This window comes from Sinocyclocheilus grahami, unplaced genomic scaffold (assembly GCF_001515645.1).
Source record: "Sinocyclocheilus grahami isolate Dianchi unplaced genomic scaffold, SAMN03320097.WGS_v1.1 scaffold88.1, whole genome shotgun sequence".
Classification (NCBI taxonomy): domain Eukaryota; kingdom Metazoa; phylum Chordata; class Actinopteri; order Cypriniformes; family Cyprinidae; genus Sinocyclocheilus; species Sinocyclocheilus grahami.
In genome coordinates this window covers 333,486-353,707 of record NW_015505267.1, presented here as the reverse complement: position 1 = coordinate 353,707, position 20,222 = coordinate 333,486, and the positions used below count along the sequence as shown (strand labels likewise).

Sequence of the window (20,222 nt, the reverse complement as noted above, 5' to 3'; positions counted from 1 at the left end):
AACCCAAATATTCAGATGTGTGCAGCACATTTTATGGAGGACTGTTTCCTGATCCTGGGAGAGTAGACTACAATGCCGGCTGTTCTGACTCACAGCCTGTAAGTACGTTTTCATATTTAAAGAATTTGCCACTAATGATTCAAACGCGAGTTTTGAGCAGTGTAGAGTAGTGCTTGTTGTTTGTCATTTCTCCGATCACAAATGCAGACATGGTTTTATGTTTACGCGGCGCGATGCAACGCAACGTGTAAAAAGACAGTATAAGTCATTATAATCCGTAATTATATCCCCACTGGATGCAACAAATGCCTCGTTTATAATGGGTTTTAAGGTTTTTGTCTCGTCGCTCCGGCCGGACAGGGCATCACAGTATGGTAAGGGGCATAACATTTCCGTCACACGCTTGAGGTATTCGGCCAAACACAACGCACTGGATAGCTGGCCAATCAGAGCACACCTCGCTTTTTAGACCGATGAGCTTTGTAAAAATCGACATGTTTCAGAAAGGCGGGGCATAGAGGAGAAACAATAATGTACAGTATGTGGAAAATAATGTGTTTTTTGAACCTTAAACTGCATAAACACATTGCATTACACCAAATACACAAAATAATGTTCTTTTTAGCAACATCATAGGAACCCTTTAATAACTATTTAAAATATGAGCTGAAAATATTCAAATCTTACAAACCCAAAACTTATGAATGATAGTGTACATTAAGCAAACTTTATCAAAGTTGTTTATCAAGTATTCACTAAACCAATCCAACACCATTAGCTAAATTTTTTTTGAAAATCCCATTCCAAACTGCCCCAAAGCTGATCATGTGGACGGAGCCCTATACATTACATCTGGCCCTCTCAAATGAAAATATCTCTAAAAAAATTTAATCAATATGGCTGCACTGTGTTCCGCTTGAATATGCATTCCTAACATTTTACATTAGGTTCAAAGTCATCTCTAAGAAATGCAATATCAACCAGTTCCATCAATTCATTCTTATTCATCCTTACAGCAACAATAATGAAAAACTGCGACAATATCAAGACACAAACAACCCAGTACATGCAAAACAATTAATCTGAAACCTTGCCAGTGTTTGAAAATGTCCTGCTAATGGCTTTTCTGTGCAACAAAAACAAAGCCAGCTCCAACATCTCAATTACAGAGCATATTTGGATGGTAGCCGAGGGGATCTCAGAGAGCCGCAATAGTTTATGTGCCTAGTCATAACCGTAGCCCTGTTTGTTTACAGCAGAAAGTCCAACAGTACCGTTAAAATGGTTTGTTATAAGTGTAACCTGTTTTTTCCCCCTGACCTGGACATATTTATCAGAACTCATCACAACCAGACTTGTTCAGCTCTAGTCATCAGCGTTGCTCAAAATGCTGTATGGAGTTGCGTTTGTTAACGTCCTCAAGCTCACAACCGGAATATCATTTCATTTGTACCCAGGTGTTCAGCATCTAACCCAATCACAAAATAGCAAAACACACCACCTAAAAACAGTCGTGCAGCTCTCACCTTTCTGTGCAATGTTTATACAGAGGACATGTTATGATCTATATGGGCTGTTGTCTCATCTGGTACTTCATCTAATTAACAGGACCTGACTTGAACAGCAACTATAGTCTGCAACACAAACAAAATGGTGCGCTTGAGGGCATCGGCATAAATGTGCCTTTAGAGGTAGGACTTTTGATGTCTTTTTAACGAAAGAGTGACAGGAAGTATTTATAATGGCTTGCTGTTAGGCAAATATGATTTAGACTCCGAGAGCTTAGAGATGAGGGTGAGTCACATCTTTCATATCTTCTAGTGAGATCATGTTCCACAGAGCTGACTACACTTATCGAAAATGCGCTATCAAAATGCCAAATGTTTTGTCTTTACTTAGAACACAAGTTCTTAAGAAAATTGTGGGGACAAAAGCTGGAATCTTCATGGAAAAGAAGGAATTTATCATCGGACATGCGTCATGTGCTACATCTACAAAGGAAAACGAGGTCAAATATTTTAAGAACATGTGAGCGAGATAATGTAATTTCAACCCAAATGACACCCTAGCAAGGTTTGTGCTGGGAAAAACACCAGGTGAGGAAACCAAACCATCCAAATCGAACAATTTATATGCTTAAAAGATAAGATCAACAATAAGGCCTTTCTGTTGATATACTGACCTCTTTCTGAGGCACAATGGTTCGATGCACAGTAGAATCACAAACAGGCTAGTCTTTGCCAAAAGAGACCATTAGCCACAGACAACTACCTCCATTAGCTACGGTCAACTGAACATGGGTCACTAGCTAAACATCTATTAGAGACCTTGCTAACTGCAGGAGAAAACCAATACTGAGTGACAGGACTGTCAAAGTACTAAAACTACCCTAACTTTTTTTTTTCACTCTGTAAACAATTTCGAAAGACAACCTCTGCAAAATGACCGCAAATAGCTGCAAACATAAACATACGGTCTGTGTTTGGCTTGGGTTAATCTCAGCTAGCCTCCGAAATCCCGAGGGCCTCTCAGTGTCAGCGGCTGAGCTTCATCCGACAGTCAGACCGTTGTTAAACAAGCAATCTAATTCATTCTGAAGCATTCATTTCAGGAAGAAGTCAACGGCTAATTCGATCATATCAGAACGATGAAATATAGCTGTAAAATTTAAACCTTTAATTTAATCAGCCATTTGATGATGGCATCCTGTGAGGATGTCCTGAACTAAGAGACTCTACTAGACTCCATTGGCACATCAGAGATCAGGATTTACTGACTGTCCTCTCCACATGCAAACCAAATGTCGATGAATAACTGGTCACTGCCTGTGCAGTTTCATGTTTTTGCTTTTTAAAAATAACCGCCATTGAGTGGATTGCCAGAAATCTACCAGGTGGGTGAATCCACTGTGACACTACTTTTCCATAGATAAGCCTCTTGAGCAGCAATTAAGGTGTATGCAGTGATGTTTTTGAATATCTGAGCATCGGATGAGGCTTAAAATCTGCAGAGAAGTGAATAAACATCAGCAAGGAAAATAATTCAATTCTGACACATCTAACTGTATCTAGGTATACTGATAAATCTGAACAGCTCATGCGATTCACATGAGGATCATACACCTTCAAAAGACTCACATATTATTTTAATATTTGAACTCTGTTGGCATAAAAAACACCTTCATGACTTTATACAGACAAGACATAGTACGTCCAAACTAGGGCTGCATGATAAATCGAAATGGAATCGAGATTCGACAGAAGCAGCGATTGTCATGCGTATCTTTCAGTGAAGCACGGTTCTGTGATCAGCAGTAAATCTCCATTCAAAGGCCAGGGGGCGCTCTCGCGCTGAAACTCCAAATACGCCTCACAGAAGAAACCCAGAAAATGCCTATCGCTGCAGCTAAATAAACAGAAGATTCAACTGCTTTCATTGATTCAACGTGACTAAAAAAAACACACGACTATGGCAATATATGGTTTATCTGAGTTCTTATTACTATAATTTTCATTAAAATAAAGTATATTTATAATGCAATGCCTTTATCACTGCTTAAATACTATGAAATATGTTGCGTGCCTTATTCTGTGTAAGAAGCCACATCATCTCACAGAAGGATATATTTCAAACACTCGACTGACGTTATGAAGTGAGTTTGGAGTAAAAATGTTATTAAATGTGGTACTTTCACATTCTTTCAGATGGAGCAGCATTTACTTCACAGAGCCGTAGTTCACTGAGAAGCTATGCAAACAGCTGTCATTATCGCGAACGATTTCACAATCGCGCAATAAAATCGCGATTTTTTTGCGTAACTTGTCAGTGAACTACGGCTATGTGTAATAAATTCTGCTCCATCTGAAAGCACGTGATGATGATTTCCTGCTGATTCCAGAACCAGCTTTTTTAACAAAATGCGCATGACAATAGCATTCGATTAATCGTGCAGTCCTAGTCCAAACCCTTCAAAACTGTTAAATAGGGGAGTATGTATGTGTGTGTATATATATATATATATATTAGTGCTGTCAATCGATTAAAAAAAAAGAATTAATTAATAGCACATTTTTCTGAAATCGCGATTAATCCCACCTAACATTAAAGTTTTTAAATAGACTTTTATATTGCAATAATTTCACATTCAATCTTCAAATGAATGTACAAACAACATAAAGACAGTATATTTTTTAATGGCATATTTTTTATGACTGAAGGCCAGTATCAATGATACCAATACTGATTTCTCTATAAAATTGCCCCCCTCCCTAATATTTAACTATTGACTTTAGCCATTCAACATTACTGTATATTTGAGAGTAGGGCTGAACGATTTTGGAAAATAATCAAATTGCGATTTTTTTTACCAATATTGCGATTGCGATTTAATATGCAATTTTTTTTTAAAGCTCTTTATGTTCTGTATTATTCAACAAAGACAAGCTATAAATCATTGTATAGTATGACCAACACAATATTATATAAATTAAACATAAATGTTCTTTTCTGTAGGCCAGGCCTATATGTTACGATGAAATTAGGTGATGCATGAATTGATATGAATATCATTTTTATTTAACAACTACAATCACAGTATATTGACTGATTTGTTGAACTTCCAACCTAATAATTATGTTTAAATAAGCCTGGTGTAAACATTAATATGAAAGTCAGTAACAAATCACACAAACTAAAGTAGATTGCAGAAATATAAAAATAAATATGTTGCTTTACCACACTACTTTAGGTAGTTCAAAGTCACTGTAATAAACATATGTAAACATGTGGACTGCACTTTTTAAACACCGTTTGTTAACTTTAGACCAGTGGTTCTCAAACTTTTTTGGTCGCGCCCCCCTTTAAACCTATGAAACCTAACCTACAGGGAAAACCTGCATCACTTGAAACATTGAAAAATAGCATAGAGAGAATAACTTATTATTATTCTCTCTGTTATTTATTTATTTTTTGTGGGTTTCATGCTGTCCGCTAAGGCATAGGACACACAGGCTTTAAACACCGTCCGGACGTGAGCGGCAAAATACAGTAGAACCGTTATAATTAGGGATGCACCGAATATTCGGCCACCGAAAATTTTCGGCCGAAAATGGCCTTTCGGTTTTCGGTTTCGGCCAAGAATTTTCATTTCGGTGCATCCCTAGTTATAATCAGTGACGCCGTGTACACTGGATGCGACGCGACATTAAACTGATGCCTTGTTCTATTTATGACGTACTGACACAAAGTTAAAATGATTTGCAATGGTTGCTTTGCTGCGTCCAGTGTAGAGGCAGCTGTTGTGGCGCGACGCGTCAACTGTAGTGTATAGACACAGTGAGTGAAGCCGAGAGCAAGATATGCCTCGTCATATTTTCTGCTTTTAGCTTTTGAATGACCAGCACCTGCCTGGTTCTGTGCGACTTCATCTATGGCTTTTCTCTTCGCTTTCACAAACCAATCCATCTCCCATTCTAAGTTACGTCCTTTGGCTGTTTACTGTTTTATTTATTTTCTTTTTCTGCTGATAGCCCGTGCTCGACTTGAAACAGCGCTGCTTAGACCGATGGGCGTGTGTCATCAAAGTACTGCGAGAGCTATAAGAGAGCGCGGACATCTCCTTATGCTTTCTCTCGCCATACTTTGATGTCATACACCGATCTGATCTTCAAGTCGAACACCCCTCTTTACTCTCGCGTGTCACGTGACCGTGTAATCGCAGCCTCTGCGATTGAAAAATCACGTTGTTTCATATCGCGATATTATCGCAAATGCAATTAATCGTTCAGCCCTAATTGAGAGCTATCAATTTTAACATTAGACTTTCAAAAATAACTTCCAATTTGAGTGAATTTAAAACCATTTTCACATAAACCCATTATAATAAATGCCATATTTACCTGTGCCCTTCAGAAGAAATATACAGAAATTGAAATTGAAGTTATCAAACACTAAACTAAATTAAATATAGATGAATCCTTAAAGCTATAAAAGTTATTTTTTCCTCTTAACAGACATCACAGCAGCTGGTTATTAGGTTATTTTGGCTGTTATTTCTTTAAGAGCTGCCGCTGCTGAACATGATGCGGATCTTACATGCATCATATTTTCTCTCAACTCTTTTTACCTTTTCTGACCCACTTCAGGTCTTAAAGTCTCTATTAAAGAGCTGACGAGTTAAATCGGGTGTGTTAGATGAGTGAGACAGTGCTGGGCTGCTCCAGGACAGTTTTGAAAACCATTTCAGAGACATGTTCTTAAATGTGACTCACATAAAATATATTACATGCATGCTCAGTTTTAAGGCAGCTTTAATCTCCTTTTTGGTAACTTCATGACTTAACTGACCACGACATTGCATGCACGTAGTTTATTTTGCGCTTTGATATGAAAGGATACAGGCTACAGCGCGCGCCGGTGCATTTGTGCGTGCAATTGAAGAGCACGCGCTGCGAGCACAGTACCGTTTCCGCGTGCTCACTTGACTTATGCCTGGCGGTGAAGTAAAGTGGAGCGCACGGCTGAATCGTCTCCCATTCTCAGTCGTTTTGCGACTGAATAAATGCACTTCTTGTCAATAGAAAAAGTGACAAGCAGCAGTTGTGAGTGGTGTGGCCAACCCTAACCCTGCGTTAAATATTTTTAACGTGTTAAACTGGAAAAAATTAATCGCCTGCGTTAGCGTGCTAATTTTGACACCACTAATATATATATATATATATATATACACATATATATTTATTAGGGATGGGCCACGATTTTCAAATATTCGATTAGTTGATTTAATTATAGAATATTGAATAGGTTGTGCTATTATTGTCTTAAAAAATTTCCCCATGTTTTCCGTGCTGATGCGGTGGTGACACGTTCATGTAAGCAAAGGGTGGCGCTGCCAATAACGCACCTAAAAGCTGTCGAAGACAACAGAAGAACACATTGTCTCACGCGCACACTGTAGACTTGTGTGGCACACTGTAGACTTGCGTGGCATAAAAAAAAAAAGATTTGCATAGCATATAACGGTTACAGTAACTTGGGATGATGTCAAATACGAGCTCTGTGCAGACCACAAACACCCCCGACTGGGTTAGAGGTGAAGCTGAATCCGTGTTCAGAAAGGCGGGGAAAACAAATAACGCATTCTACGGAGCCACTATAGGGACATGGTTAGCTGCTAGCAAGCGGTAGCCTGTTACATTACAGTACATAACATTTTACTTACCACATAAACAGAGTAAGGAGAGATGACTGAATGATTTAGCGATCTTGAGCAGCACTGACAAACATCTAATCTTGTAAAATGGGGTGGTAAGTACTGCCGAGTGCTGCTTTGTACGTGTGATCGTGAATCTCGAAAATGTAAGTAAAAAAACAAGCTTGCGTTCATAAGCGATTTCAATGCCCCGCATATTAATAATGGCTCCCTGATGCCCGCATTTATATACAGTATATTTACTCAAGGATATAATTGCAAGGGAAGATATTGAAGTATATTTTTCCTCCCATCTCCTATGTAATCCAGTCTCTCTCTCTCTCCCTCCCTCTCTGTTTATGGGTATTTGTGCCTGCATGCGGGGGAGGGGTGTGATTTTCAAACAATAATCGAATAATACTCAGCGATTTTTGTAATCAATGCAGCTGCACTACTTTCTGTTTCCGAATTGTGTTTAAATGATTTAAACAGCCATTCAGATTTGTGTATTTGCTGTGGTGTTCATCACAGCGCCAAATACTTAAATATTTAGACTTATTAGGCTATTTATTTTCCAACTTTTTTTTACATTTTAATCTGGACTACAACATGCCCTAGATATTGTTTGAAAGTGTTTTGATTCTTTATTGTTTCGTCACACTTTACATTAGGGCTTCATTAGTTAACATTAGTTAACATAAACTGCCAATGAAAAATTCTTCTGAACATTCATTAATCTTAGGTATTTCAATATTTAATAACAGGTTGTTCAAATCTAAAGTTGCAGCTGTGTTATTTAATGAGCTAACATGTTTTTTTTTTCAACAAATTTTAATAACTTCTGTACATTCACATTGTGAATGTTAATGCATTAACTAAGGTTAACTAATGAGGTCTTATTGTAAAGTGATACCTATTGGTCTTTATAGTTCTTTTGCACTTTAATCTGTGTAAAACTTTTAACTTTATACATTTTTCTGTATTGCTTTATTGCATTTAAACGTTCAGCTATTTTTGTTATAAGAAAAAAGTTATTAAACCTGTTATACTGTACTATGACAGCACTTTTTAAAACTAAATTTCAGTATCGTGATAATACCGTATACCGTGATAAAAGCATTAGCAATTAATCGCAACATGAAAATTTGATACTGGCATATCCCTAGTATCTAATTCAATCTTTTCAATCATAGGTCCATGAAATGATAGTCATTTTGAAGGGTGGGGGTCCCTGGGTTTTTACTGGTTGTTACCCCCTGTGAACATGAAAACTCATTAATTTAATGATGCATTATTAAAACGATATATTTGCAACAGGGTGATTCCATAGTAGAGTGCTTTTTTTGTACCTCAGGAACATATCAGTGGCTTTAACAAAGAATAGCTGACACCAGCTTTCACTGTTTGTTTTTATAGCCAACACCTCCTTGACATTAGCAAACACGCACATTTAGATCGAAATGGAAATAAATGTTAGAATTTTGTATGTATTCTCTCTCTAAATATTTTTAGATTTTGGTTGACACTACTTCATTTAAATCACTTTAAGAGTCAGCAAGTTATGCTTCAACCATGTTACGATCAAAACGCCCCTATATTAAAATAATGTTAAATTCCTGAAATAAACAAATATCATCATCCTTCCATTGCGTGAACTCTTTAAGGTCATCTCTCATTTCTTTATATGATTTTGTACAGTAAACAACAGATTATTGAAAACTTGATATCTATTTAGCAATATCAGTATTACATTCTCTTTCTAAAACGCACTATAGTGACCTTATGTGGCTAAATTGAACTGTTTAACTGTTAATTCTGATATGTATATATATTAAAATTTTGAGATTAAGCTTGAGTTGGTGAAGATTCTTTACCACTAAAGATTTTTTTTTTTTTTTTTTTTATGAAATAGACATTTCATAGAATGACCCCATCAAGTGACAAATCAAAAGACATAAACCCGGAAAACGGGAAATAATGGAGAGGAAGCTGTTAAGTTGTTATTATTATGACGTCACTGTGTGTTTTCAGACCTGTTTCGAAATACATCCGCTCAATATGATGCATTTATCGACGATATGTTTCATTTTCTCGAGTCAAATGTTCCCTAAATTATTAAAATTTTAGAAACCATGTTTTTTTGGGGGGGATGCTGCTGGATAGTAAGACAGAATTATTTGTAAATGTAACATTGGTTCCGGATAAATGTCATTCATAAATTACAAAATAAGATTAAAAATTTTTTTTTTTATTCCATTCCTAAATCTAGGAACAGCAAACAATCCATCAAACCCATTAGAATTAGTCATGATTTTAATATGGCCGTATTTATTTTAATCAATGTTTTGTGCTGTTGTACTGAAGTGTACTAAACCAACTCTGTATTTTGCTTTCGCTCCTGTCTAAATTGCCATTAAAATATTTGTGGCGCTCCATACTTTAACTATGTACAAACTGAACAGAATACATAGCCTATTGAATACAGTTTCAAATTTAGCCATTCAACAGCCACACGTCTTACCGTGGCAGACACCAGGCTGCTGTCCGTCAAGGCGAGGTGGTGCGGCTCCCACCTCCGTAAATATTTGGAGGTGAAAATCTTACTGAGGAAGGTCCGCGGGTGTTTTACCATGCACACCTGGATGTCCCCCTCCTGGAGCAGTTTGTATCTCATGCCGCTGCTGCTGTGTAGAAGGCTCCTCTTGCTGCAGGGCCCCGCTTTGTGATTATTATTCCCCTCCGGCGGCGGCGGCTGCTGCGCGGATATTTCCCCCAGCAGAGGCTTACTCTCTTCGGACGGATAAAACTGATTGTTGTGCAGCTCATTTCCCCCGCCGCTCCCGTTAAAATCCATGATTCCCCTCAGCGAAAACCGACGGCGTTGAATCAGATCAGGTGGCTGTCTTTTGATTTCGAGGCCGAATAATGCTCGTTCCGGTGTTTGGCATATAGAGGCTCACGCGATCCACCCTGACTCAACCTCAACAGTGGTACGCAAAAGACAAGGGTCGGTGACGGCGAGGATTGAAGCCATTAAATGAGCCCGTCAAGATGAGGAAGGTTCGATGAAGTATAATGTCTTTCCTTTGAGCGTCGCGAGCTATTCAATATGTTCGAGCCATTGCCGTATCCCTTCCGCCTCTCTCCACTGCATATTATTCCAATCTTCCCGCTTCGAATACGAAACAATTACCAGGTACGAGATCCACGCTGCGTTCAATTTTATTTGTTCTTCAGATGCTCGGAGTCATGGTTCCCTTTTCTGTCTTTTCCCCCCTCTCTACCTCGGTGGAGGAACCGAGAGCTTAGCCTCGACAGGGCTGCGTGTGGATTGGTCCCGGCTCGTTCATGTGATACCGGAGTGACGTCAATGGGGAGGCGAACGGATGCGCGTCTCTGTTTGATAGGGAGCGCGCACTTCCCTTCTCTCGAGCAAAATGGTGAAATATGGCAAACCGTTTTAACATTAATTTCGATTTTACATTGCAAATACTTGTTTTTTAATTACTAGTAGTATGCAGTCGAATTATGATGGTATACCTTTTCAATTTCACACTAGCAACTATATAGCCTACTAAAATAGTGCTTTAAATCTATCCAGTTAGCTTCATTGTATGTTAGTACTTAGGCTATTCCTTTGTTAATACTCACTATACCTGTAGTGACAAGTATTGAAGTCAGTTTTCGCTACAGAATACAAAAATGTCAAAATAATTGCGACTTTTTATCTCACAATTCAGACGCTTGTCTCATAATTCTGAGTTTACATCTCACAATTCTGTTGTTTGTTTTTTCTTTTTTCTCACAATTGTGAGTTTATATCTCACAATTTGGACTTTTCTTCTTAGAATTGAGAGTATCTTGCAATTCTGAGTATATATCTCACAATTCTGACTTTTTTCCTCATAATTGCAAATAAAGTGAATTGTGAGATGTAAACTTGCAATTGTGGGGAAAAAATCAGAATCTGAAAAACTGAAATAACCCTATATTATTATTATTATTAATCTTTTTTTAGCTTCCATTGTTGCTGGCAAGCAAATTGCAAATTCGTGCCCTTTGATTTTATAGGGATTTTCAGATATAAATAATATAAATATTTAGTAAAAATTTAATTGTAAATCATACTAGTCACTATTGGATACTTACTAGTATTTTTTTTTAAATACTTGTTTATTTTAAAGTTAATATTAAAATGGCTTGCCATAGTGGAGGCAGAGTTTATGTCATACTGTCATTTTCTGTACACATTAATTCTAAGGCTTCTTTGTTGCTGAAGATGAGCCATCTGTCCTGTGGTTCACAAGCTTTCATAATATATCATAATTATATAAACATCAGAGTGTGAATATTATTCAAAATCACTTTCTACAAAAGAGCTATTGAACATTTCCACCAATACTGCAAAGAAAAAATACTGCTTACTAGATGCACATTGGCCTTTTGTGGCTAATTGCTTCTATAGTGGGGTAAGTTGTCGCAATGGGAACCAGTTGTTTGTTGACCATGATTAAAGAATTTTATTTGATTTTATTGTATTTTTCCTTTTTTGTAAAATGAAATACTAAGATAAAAAACCCATATTCTACAACAGCTTAGTATTTAATATGTTACTGGCTTTTTAATGGCTTGTCAGCAGTCTTGTTTAAACGGTACAATTATATGAAATAAAACAGCATAAATAGAAAAGGAAACATACTAAAAAGTTCAAAGCATTGTTGTATATGTATAAACTGTATATATATATATATGTATATGTGTGTGTGTGTGTGATAACTTGCCTTGACCCGAGTAAAAACATATTCAGAAATTTTGATTTACCTTAAAGCATGTTACTGTGATGTTTTGTCTTTTTCTTTTTGTACTCAACAGATATTACAAAAAGTATGATGATGTTAGAATTTTTAGAGAATTACCAAAGTGTGTCATCACCATTTAGAATAGTTTTGAAAGTAATTGAGTTTGACTCCAACATACAAGCATTTATATGTTCACTAATATGTATGCAAAATTAAGTTTAAATTCCCCTCATTATGTTGCAGTTCACAGCCCTCCATCCGATTTTTGTTTGGCTTAAAAAGCAAAGTCTGAAAATAAATAGGCCCACATTTGGTCATTTGAGTTAGATATTTATTCAACTGGGATACTTCAACTAGGATACCGCTTGCTCTCATTCCGCATGAAGTGCACAAGATTTCTTGGGAGGCCGAAGCAAGCGGGGCCACCCACACTCTAAACAAAGCCTCAGTCACAAAAATGAACCCCCCCCCCCCGCCTCTGACAACAATGTTACTGTGCTTGTAATCTTTCCTAATGCATTAGTGACAACATATTTTATCAGAAGGAGCCATGGTGGTGCAGAGCAGATGACCAAAACCAACAGAGATAATGTTTGTTCATACACTTCCAGATTTCCAAGTGGTAAAATCTTTCACTGAAATGCACCAGTGCTCAGATGCTAAATGACTTATGAAACGGTCTTTGTTTCAGCAAGTTAAAGGGAAGTGAGATTCGTATCTGCTCTTTGGTTCTGTCATTGCCTATAATGCACCAGTGGAACTCATTTGTTTTACTTAAAGAAATAGATCAAGAAATTAACAATATGTTATCATTGACCGGCATGTCAATCCAAATCTGTATGACTTTCTGTTTTAAGAATATCCTATAGTCCATCTTTTCCATATATTTAATTTCACACTTTTTTACTTTCAATAATATAATCAGTCCAAACCTGTATGACTTTCTTTTCTAAGAATATTCTTATAACTCTTTTATACAAAAATTTCACACATTTATCATATTCAATAAAATTATCGGCCCAAACCTGTATGAGTTTCTTTTTTCCATATAATAAAACTTCCATATAAGAAAATTCCTTTTCAGTAATAATTCTTTATATCCTACTCACTTTTTCCATATAGGAAAATATCACGCTTTCATTATATTTGAAAATAAGTGGGCCGAACATTCTTAAGATTTTTTAAAGAAGTTTCTTTCATAAGAATATACTAGTCACATTTTTCAATATACTAACATTTTACAGTTAATATTTATTATATTCAATAATAATTGGGTCAAAGTCTGTTTGACTTTCTTCATAAGAATATCTGTCACTCATTTCTAGGAAAATTTCACACATTTATTATATACAATAATATAAAAAGTCTGTTTGACCTTTTTTCTTATAAATATCCCAGTCACTCTTTTCCATATTTTCTTTTCCATATTTTTTAAGAGTCACTCGTTTCCGTAATAAAATTTCATACTTCTACTATATTCAATAATATTATCGATACCTGTATGACTTTCTTTCAGAAGAGTCACTCTTTTCCATATGGTAAAATTTCACACTTTTATAATATTCAATAATACAATCAGTCCAAGCCTGTATGACTTTCTTTAGCCACTCTTTTCTATAAAGTATAATTTCACACTTCTATTATACTAAATAATATAACTGGTCCAAGTCTGTTTGACCTTTTTTCTTATAAATATCCTAGTCACTCTTTTCCATATAGTAAAACTTCCCACATTCATTATATTCAATAATATAATTAGTTCAAGTGTGACTTTTTCGTTTTTTAAGAGCCTCTCTTTTCCATAAGAAAATGTCATACTTTTATTATTTTCAATAATATAATCTGTCCAAAGCGGTATGACTTTATTTCTTAAGAATATTTTAGTCATTCTTTTCCATATAGGAAAATATAACACTTTCATTATATTCGAAAATAATTGGGCTGAACATTCTTCAGAAATTAACTTTCCAAAGAAGACAGTCAAGTGGGTTTGTTTTGACATGATGAGAGTGAGTAAATAATGGTAGCGTTCATTTTTAGATGAACTGTTCCTTTAAAAAGTTTAACCCACAAATCTATCTGACATGTGTTTAGTTTCCTAGAAGACAGATTTTGGCATATACAGTGTCTCATTATAATGTATTAAATGATCACACAACCATTCCTGATGACATACTTGAGGGTGGGACTGACGTGTCTTACACTGTGAATTCTGCTGATATACTGTATGAAGTGTGTTTGGTGTGGAGTCAGTACAGACAATGAGATCACCACCTCAAGGACTGATACCAGTCTGATTAATCCCAGAAGAAAGATCTAAACATTCACACACTGCCCTGCCTTTTTGCTGAGGGCTTGTTCCACGCATTGGTTGCTGGGATGAAGGCACCACATCCCTGCTGGGAATACTGTGGTAATGTTGTGCTGTGTAAGCAACCAAAATGGTGAGTAAGAAAAGCAAACTACATCACTTGACTTCCCCAATCGAATGGTCTGCATGCCTCCCGACCAGTCCCTTGATGAAGAATCAGGCTGTACAAAACCATTCACAAATCAAATCAAATGGCAAAGAGAAGTCTTTTGTTTGTGGTGAGTGAACATGGTGGGTTTATTGAAATAACTTAAAGTACATTCAAATGAGGGTTGCATGCATTCCAACTGGGACAAAGAATTTCCTTGCTCTGGTCTTTTCTCGCCATACTTACATAACTCAGTCTGTTTGGACCATATATGCAACACTTTGTCACAAACTGCAAGTAGAGTCGCATGCTGTAAACTTAAGCTGAAAGTGAAACAGCTGTCTGTGGTTGCTTGGTTCTTTGATGATAGGGCCTTTACAGGAAAACCCTCTTGTATGCAAGTAACAACTCAAAGATGCGTAGTGGGTTCATTTAAATGTGCCACTTTTTCTTCATGTGAAGTCTATTTTAGGACCATTAAGACTTTTGGATTATGACATTCTTTTCATGAAAAAGAAGCACATTTTCCCCAAGTTACGTCTGGCGTTTTATGTTTCCCACCCTCAAAATTCTCAATTCTCATTTTGGTGTAACACTCTATTGCACAGTAAAAAAAACCTTATAATGAAAATAATTATTTTAATTTAATCAGAACAAATTAAAGACAGTACAATAAATACTACCACAATTTATACATTTAAATAACATATAAATTAATAATAATAATAATATATATATATATATATATATATATATATAATTATTATTACAGTATTTATAGTGCAATAAGAATTGGGGGATTTAATTGCCATGAGAATACTGTCATAATGCAAAAAATATTAATGGTCAAGAATAAGCTTTGTTTTCATTTAATTTCATTTAAATAAAATAATACAATAATAAAATAAAATAATTTTGGAGTAAGGTTTTTAAGCACGCTCTTCCGTTTTCATGAATTTTGTCAACTCAGTTGTAGCACACCAGAATTATTATTAATAATTCTATTCAAACTATTAAAATAATTTTTGTTCATTTAAATAAAATAAAATGAAAATCTAAATAAAAATTTATTTTTTCAAATATAAAAATGTAAGTAATTTTAAGTTGAAGCACTAAAAAACCTAAAACTGAAATTAAAACTGAAATAAAAATAAATAGTAATATAAAAAAAAGCAAAACTAAAAACGACAAAAACGCGTAACAAAATGTAAAAATTAAACTGAAATCGAAAACTGAAGATATAAAAATTAAAGCTAACTTGAAATATTAATAAAAACTATTATAGTATTTAAATGATATATAAATTACTAGCATATTGAAGACCTCAAAGCTTGGACTATGAGGTATTGGAAATCGACACCTGCCCTTTTTCATACACACATTTTGCAGGTACGATCTGAGGTCACAAAGGATGTTCTACTATACAGGACAGACCCAGTATGCCTGTCTGAGCAGCACTAGCCACCCATCACTATCCCAAGTCACAAGATCTCTGGTTAAATGTAAGTCCTGTCATGTGAGCAGCCCAGTTTGGGTGAATTTACCCCATCCTGTTTATCTTCAGTAATCCTGTTAATCCCATGCCTGTCCTGCACTGTTTAATCATACACACGTCACATACACACAAGACCCAACACATTCATAGACACAACTTTTGATGAGACACCCGTTACGCCACAAAAAACGCAAACTTTGTTAACATTCCAGAGTTATGCAACAATCAAAACTTGCTTACGAGAAACTAAATTCCCAGGTGTGCTTCAGTTTTAGACGTTATTATGACCTGAGTGAACAGATGCTGTATTCACTCGAATACCTACTGTCACCTTCCTGATGGAATGCCTCTCGCTAATTATTAATCTCTATAACTGAGAGGAATCAATATTAAATACTGGTAGAAGTTAAAAACCGTCAGAAAGATTTCAAAGTTACTGGTGTGAAACCACTGTATTGCATTTTAGCCATAAAGCATGCTTTCACAAAAACATTTCAACTCAAAATCAAAAGAAAACAAAATATTATAAATTTTTCTAGTATCAAATTATGATAGAGATGTATTCTTTATGCAAATTTTTTTTGCCATTGTGATATTAATTTAAGCCAGATTTTAAATGGCAAAATCTTTTAACTCAAAATAAAATGAAAACAAAAAACATTTATTTTTATTATTAATTTGTCTATTATAAAATTATTGATAAAAATGTATTCTTTATGCTTAATTTTCTAATGCAAAATATAAAATGTATTGGCATTGTGATATTATTTTCCATGACAATTAAGCCCATTTCCCTTCAACATTTTTATTACCACCTCCTGATGTTTAATTTTTGGAAAAATGATTATTTCTCACCATAATACTATCTCTCTCTCTCTCTCTCTCTCTCTATATATATACATACAGTTATAATATTTACTTTTATTTACAGTATTTATAGTGCAATAAGAATTGGGGGATTTAATTGCCATGAGAATACTGTCATAATGCAAAAAATATTAATGGTCAAGAATAAGCTTTGTTTTCATTTAATTTCATTTAAATAAAATAATACAATAATAAAATAAAATAATTTTGGAGTAAGGTTTTTAAGCACGCTCTTCCGTTTTCATGAATTTTGTCAACTCAGTTGTAGCACACCAGAATTATTATTAATAATTCTATTCAAACTATTAAAATAATTTTTGTTCATTTAAATAAAATAAAATGAAAATCTAAATAAAAATTTATTTTTTCAAATATAAAAATGTAAGTAATTTTAAGTTGAAGCACTAAAAAACCTAAAACTGAAATTAAAACTGAAATAAAAATAAATAGTAATATAAAAAAAAGCAAAACTAAAAACGACAAAAACGCGTAACAAAATGTAAAAATTAAACTGAAATCGAAAACTGAAGATATAAAAATTAAAGCTAACTTGAAATATTAATAAAAACTATTATAGTATTTAAATGATATATAAATTACTAGCATATTGAAGACCTCAAAGCTTGGACTATGAGGTATTGGAAATCGACACCTGCCCTTTTTCATACACACATTTTGCAGGTACGATCTGAGGTCACAAAGGATGTTCTACTATACAGGACAGACCCAGTATGCCTGTCTGAGCAGCACTAGCCACCCATCACTATCCCAAGTCACAAGATCTCTGGTTAAATGTAAGTCCTGTCATGTGAGCAGCCCAGTTTGGGTGAATTTACCCCATCCTGTTTATCTTCAGTAATCCTGTTAATCCCATGCCTGTCCTGCACTGTTTAATCATACACACGTCACATACACCAACACATTAACACATTCATAGACACAACTTTTGATGAGACACCCGTTACGCCACAAAAAACGCAAACTTTGTTAACATTATGCAACAATGCAACAATCAAAACTTGCTTACGAGAAACTAAATTCCCAGGTGTGCTTCAGTTTTAGACGTTATTATGACCTGAGTGAACAGATGCTGTATTCACTCGAATACCTACTGTCACCTTCCTGATGGAATGCCTCTCGCTAATTATTAATCTCTATAACTGAGAGGAATCAATATTAAATACTGGTAGAAGTTAAAAACCGTCAGAAGGATTTCAAAGTTACTGGTGTGAAACCACTGTATTGCATTTTAGCCATAAAGCATGCTTTCACAAAAACATTTCAACTCAAAATCAAAAGAAAACAAAATATTATAAATTTTTCTAGTATCAAATTATGATAGAGATGTATTCTTTATGCAAATTTTTTTTGCCATTGTGATATTAATTTAAGCCAGATTTTAAATGGCAAAATCTTTTAACTCAAAATAAAATGAAAACAAAAAACATTTATTTTTATTATTAATTTGTCTATTATAAAATTATTGATAAAAATGTATTCTTTATGCTTAATTTTCTAATGCAAAATATAAAATGTATTGGCATTGTGATATTATTTTCCATGACAATTTCCATTTCCCTTCAACATTTTTATTACCACCTCCTGATGTTTAATTTTTGGAAAAATTATTATTTCTCACCATAATACTATCTCTCTCTCTCTCTCTCTCTCTCTCTATATATATATATACATACAGTTATAATATTTACTTTTATATTTTTAAATTAAAATAACTGAAAACGTAAATAATTGATAATAAAATAATAATATAAATTATATATATATATATATATATATAGCATAATGCATATGAGATTTTATTTCATTAAGTGATGTGACAGTATGCTCATGATAATTAATTAATCAAATGAATCAAACAATGAATCAAAAAATCCTTAAATGGTCTAAAAATTTTAGTTTTGAACGAAACCGTTTTTAATTTTCCTTTCATTTCATGCATGTTTTAACAACCACATAAAAGACACACCACCAACTTCTGCATGAGATTTTATTACGAGGCAGATTTCAACATTACCTCTGGAAACGAGAATTCCACAGTGAAAATGTGCCTTTAGTACCAGAACACCACTTTGCATAATATAAACATTTTATTAATCACAAAGTTCTGGCAGACACCAAGTGTTTTAGTGTTGTGCGCAAATGGAGTCATGACAATGTTTATAGTAAAGTGAGTGTGTTGATCATTTTCATGAGCATGTATTGTGTATGAAATCTTGGCGAGGAATACAAATTACATATCATGCATAGTTGATATACTCCGCGTTCTGACAGTACTTCCATGTCAATAACAACAGCAAATTTTGTGGTGATATAGAAATGACAACTTCCACAAACATTGGTAAGTGCACATCTTTAATTTAGTGACAAGTGCAAACCATAGACTGTAGGTACAAACACCACAAATTGGTCCTGTAATTTTTTTGTTTGCATTCTCATAGCTTGAGATGCATTTTTGACAAATGTTAGTGTCTAGTATGTGAAAGTGTGGTATTTATTCCTGCTATTGGACTGCATTTCAATGGTGGTGAATATGCAATGTTCGTCCCTTCAATTAGAACAGACAGCAGCAGCTGAATCATGCACAGAACAAATGGGGTCACCAGATGCCAAAACCATCCAACACTGAAAGGAAAGCCAGTTCAGAGGTCATTCACAAAATACATCTCGCCACATAAGGGTGAGACCAGCAACTTGCATCTATTTCTGACATGCTGTGGTGTTTTGAGTCCCTGGATACGAGACCAACAGTAAAATGTGATCAGTTAAGACAGGCAGACCATCACGCAGCCAGAGAGACACACACACATGAAATATGCAAATATCCACCATTTTCAGTTTCAACTTTGACAATACAATGCATATGGATTAGTAAAAACTAAAATGTAAACTCATGTTATTTTTGATAATGTACTTGAGATCAGAAAACATTATTTGGCTATTAACTAAGGCTACTAAGATTAACTGTTGAGACTAATTAAATGTGAATGAAACAAATTTAATAGTAAAACTGCTTAATTCTATAAGGCCCTTTTTCAGAACAAGAGCAGGTCCACAGGTATCCAAATTCAATACAAACAATCCCCACAGCTGGGCTTTTAACAGCATTTTTTTTTTCCATAAATGAAACACAGATTTTCAGACACAGGACTTTTAACAAAAGTAAAAATATTAACAATTCATAAGGCAGAATGTACTTATTGGCAAAGTTCAACTAGGCTGAAATTTCTCCCGGGCACTGTTAATAAAAAGGACTTAAAAAAAAGGCATCCAGTCAACTTATGCACTTAAAATAATAATTATATAAATATATATTTATAAAAAATATATAATAAAAAAAAATAATATATATATATATATATATATATATATATATATATATATATATATATATA

The 20,222-nt window shown here is 34.7% G+C and overlaps 1 protein-coding gene across 1 annotated transcript in view; it reads right to left on the bottom strand.

The window, feature by feature from the left end:
* cmip (c-Maf inducing protein) overlaps positions 1-10,545 on the bottom strand; it is a 59,553-nt gene extending 49,008 nt beyond the window's left edge. The window contains exon 1 of the mRNA XM_016274606.1: positions 9,711-10,545. Coding sequence (XP_016130092.1) covers positions 9,711-10,043 — 333 coding nt within the window. The 5' untranslated portion in view covers positions 10,044-10,545. The remainder of the gene's footprint in view (positions 1-9,710) is intronic.
* Between the last annotated feature and the right edge of the window lie 9,677 nt (positions 10,546-20,222).